Source organism: Haliaeetus leucocephalus, unplaced genomic scaffold (assembly GCF_000737465.1).
Source record: "Haliaeetus leucocephalus isolate CR32 unplaced genomic scaffold, Haliaeetus_leucocephalus-4.0 Scaffold678, whole genome shotgun sequence".
Taxonomy (NCBI): Eukaryota; Metazoa; Chordata; class Aves; order Accipitriformes; family Accipitridae; genus Haliaeetus; species Haliaeetus leucocephalus.
This window is the reverse complement of record NW_010973114.1, coordinates 4,792,709-4,795,185: the sequence shown is the minus strand read 5'-3', so window position 1 is coordinate 4,795,185 and position 2,477 is coordinate 4,792,709. Positions and strand designations below refer to the sequence as shown.

The 2,477-nt window shown below is 55.3% G+C and overlaps 1 protein-coding gene across 1 annotated transcript in view; it reads right to left on the bottom strand.

Moving 5' to 3' along the window:
• LGALS3 (lectin, galactoside-binding, soluble, 3) overlaps positions 1-1,022 on the bottom strand; it is a 3,079-nt gene extending 2,057 nt beyond the window's left edge. The window contains exons 1-4 of the mRNA XM_010579866.1: positions 984-1,022; positions 442-577; positions 219-272; positions 100-106 (exon numbers count right to left, since the gene is read on the bottom strand). Of these exons, the coding sequence (XP_010578168.1) occupies positions 100-106; positions 219-272; positions 442-577; positions 984-1,022 (236 nt within the window). The remainder of the gene's footprint in view (positions 1-99; positions 107-218; positions 273-441; positions 578-983) is intronic.
• Positions 1,023-2,477: the final 1,455 nt, after the last annotated feature.

Sequence of the window (2,477 nt, the reverse complement as noted above, 5' to 3'; positions counted from 1 at the left end):
CCTGCTGAAGGTCCCCACTTCAAGGCAATTAAACAATATCACAGCCCCTGCTTTTTTTTTTTTTTAAAGAAAGACATCTTTACAGAGAAACCGTCTGACATTTTTCCTAAAACAAAAAGACAAAGGACGCTTAAGTCATTTTTAACATACACCGTCCGAAAAAAATAGAGATTTTTGAGACGAGTTACAGTTTACATTGGTAAGTCCCCGTCACATACCTGCCAGGCAGAGCCCACAGCTCCGGTACCGCAGAACAAACCCTCGTCTGATACCTGCGGGAAAAATCGAGGGTCACCACCATGAGCAGCCTGAACGGCTCCGGGGGTGAATCCAGCCCAAACACCCCCTGGATGAAATCGGCCGCTGCAGGGTTGATGTTAATGCAACGCCATCGTTGACCTTAGAATGCTGCCGGTCTCAAGCGGAGAGGGGACACCGGACCACGGGGACCTGGTGCTGCTCTGCCCTGAGAGTTCTTGGCTCCCTCCAGCCTCTCGATGGGTTTTTCACCGGCTTTTTGCTCATCGGGAAGCACCACGCAGCATCGCAAACCGTGAGCACCCTCCTCCTCCGAGAACTGTGGGTCAACGCGGACCTCTGCATTTTGATCCACCCAAAAAAATAGCCATGCCAGATCTGCTGTGCTCGGAGGTCAGGAAGATTTATTCCAGCCTCAAAACACTTTTTATAAAGGGGAAAAAAAAAAAACCAACTCAAAACCCAGAAGGGCGGTGCAGTGAGCTGTTCTTTCTGCCTCCAGCAAACCCATTCTGCAGCCAGCCCTCCACTGCCACCCCGGCTAGTTCGGCAGCACCGGAGGCAGGCAGGGCCCTGCCAGCAAAGACCCTTTTCTGGGGGGGTGATGGCAGCACGGGGGGGGACACGGTTGTCTGTGCCGGGACTCTGGGTGACACTTACACCCACGCAGGCTCGGCACAAGGGGAAGGTGCCCAGTGACAACTCTCTGCCCCCAGCAAAGGCACCTGCATGCCAGCTGCAGCCAGCGTTACTCGCTTCCCCATCCCCGAGAAGATTTAAATTAAAAAAAACCAACCCAAATGTCCCTGAGTCGGGGGGGCTGCAGCAGCAAACATGAGCTGCATGGCGGGGGGGGGCTATAAAACCATCGCAGGGTGTCGGGGGACACGCAGCCACCCCACGACACGCGGGACGGATGCTTGCAGCAAGCCTGGAAAGGCGAGAGGAGAGCAGGCACCCATGGGTGGGGGTCCCCTTTCTCCCCCCCCCAAGCATCCCCATGCCGGCCGCAGGGCACCGCAGGAGGGACACGCGTGCCACCGGCCGCTCAGGGCCAGCGGATAAAAGCTGCTTTACGAGTTTTATGAGTCTGCGCCGAGCCGCTCCGCCGTGGCGGGGCCAAACGCGTACCTGCCTGCGTGCAGGAATAGCCGTGGCCTGAGCTGGATTCCGCCCGTCAAAGGGCGCATTCATAAAAGAAGAGGGAGGGGAGGGGGGAGGAAAGGGAGAGGAGGAAATGGGGAAAGAAAAGGAAAATTCCAGGTTGAAAACAGAGAAGGAAAATTCTCTTTGAAAGAAGGGCACAGCAAATTTGGCTGGCCCGCCTTAGGAATAACAAAACCCCCCCCAAGCTTTCACAACCAACAAATAACCCCTTTCCCTGCTAAAACATTCATACTCCTGAGCCCGTGTGATTTTTTAAGCCAGCCTTTCAACCAGAAGACTGGACTGTTTGAACAGTTCCTATGTTGCAAAGCTTTTGTTTGCCTTCTGGGTTTTGTTTTTGAGCCCTTGGGTTTGCCGTTTGTTTGCAGGGCGAAGCCGAGGTTGCACACGCAGCTCCTGCAGACTCCCCCGGGGGCCACATCCAGCCGGGTCAGGTTTGGTCAAGCTGCAGGTACGTGGCTGCCGATGGTTTGGGCTGCTCCAACAAGGGGTCCCGCCTGCTCCCCCCCCCTTTTCTCCCTAAAATATCTCGGGGAGAAGCAATTTTGCTCCCTTGCACTGATTTCTTATTGCTTCGGCCCCGGTGGGACGGCGTAGCGGGAATCTCGTGGCTCCCCACCGGCACTGGGATGGCTGATTTGTGATTTGTAGCCAAAATCTTGAAAAACCCCACTATTCCTCTGCCACCAAACGGTGCTGCCGAGCTCGGAGCCTGGGAGGCACCCTCTTCTCTCTGTCACTGCAGCGTTGTAGCTCTTGGACATATCTTTCTCTGGAAACGCTCCAGTGGGCTATTTGCCCCCTGCGGGGCTGTCGCAGGCGTGGGAAGGGGTTTTTCTTCCACCCCCAGCACCAGGCAGTGCCTCAAAGGTACATTTCCAACACTATTTATTTGGGCTGCCGAGCTTGAACTCTCCATTTCTCCCCAGCAGCTCTCTGAGCTCTCACCGACCCGATGGAGGTTCGGCTGCGGGGAACATCCCAGGGCAGACACCTGTAAAGCACCCCAATCCTATATTCACGCGAAGCGGAAAAACTTCTATTTGGGAAAG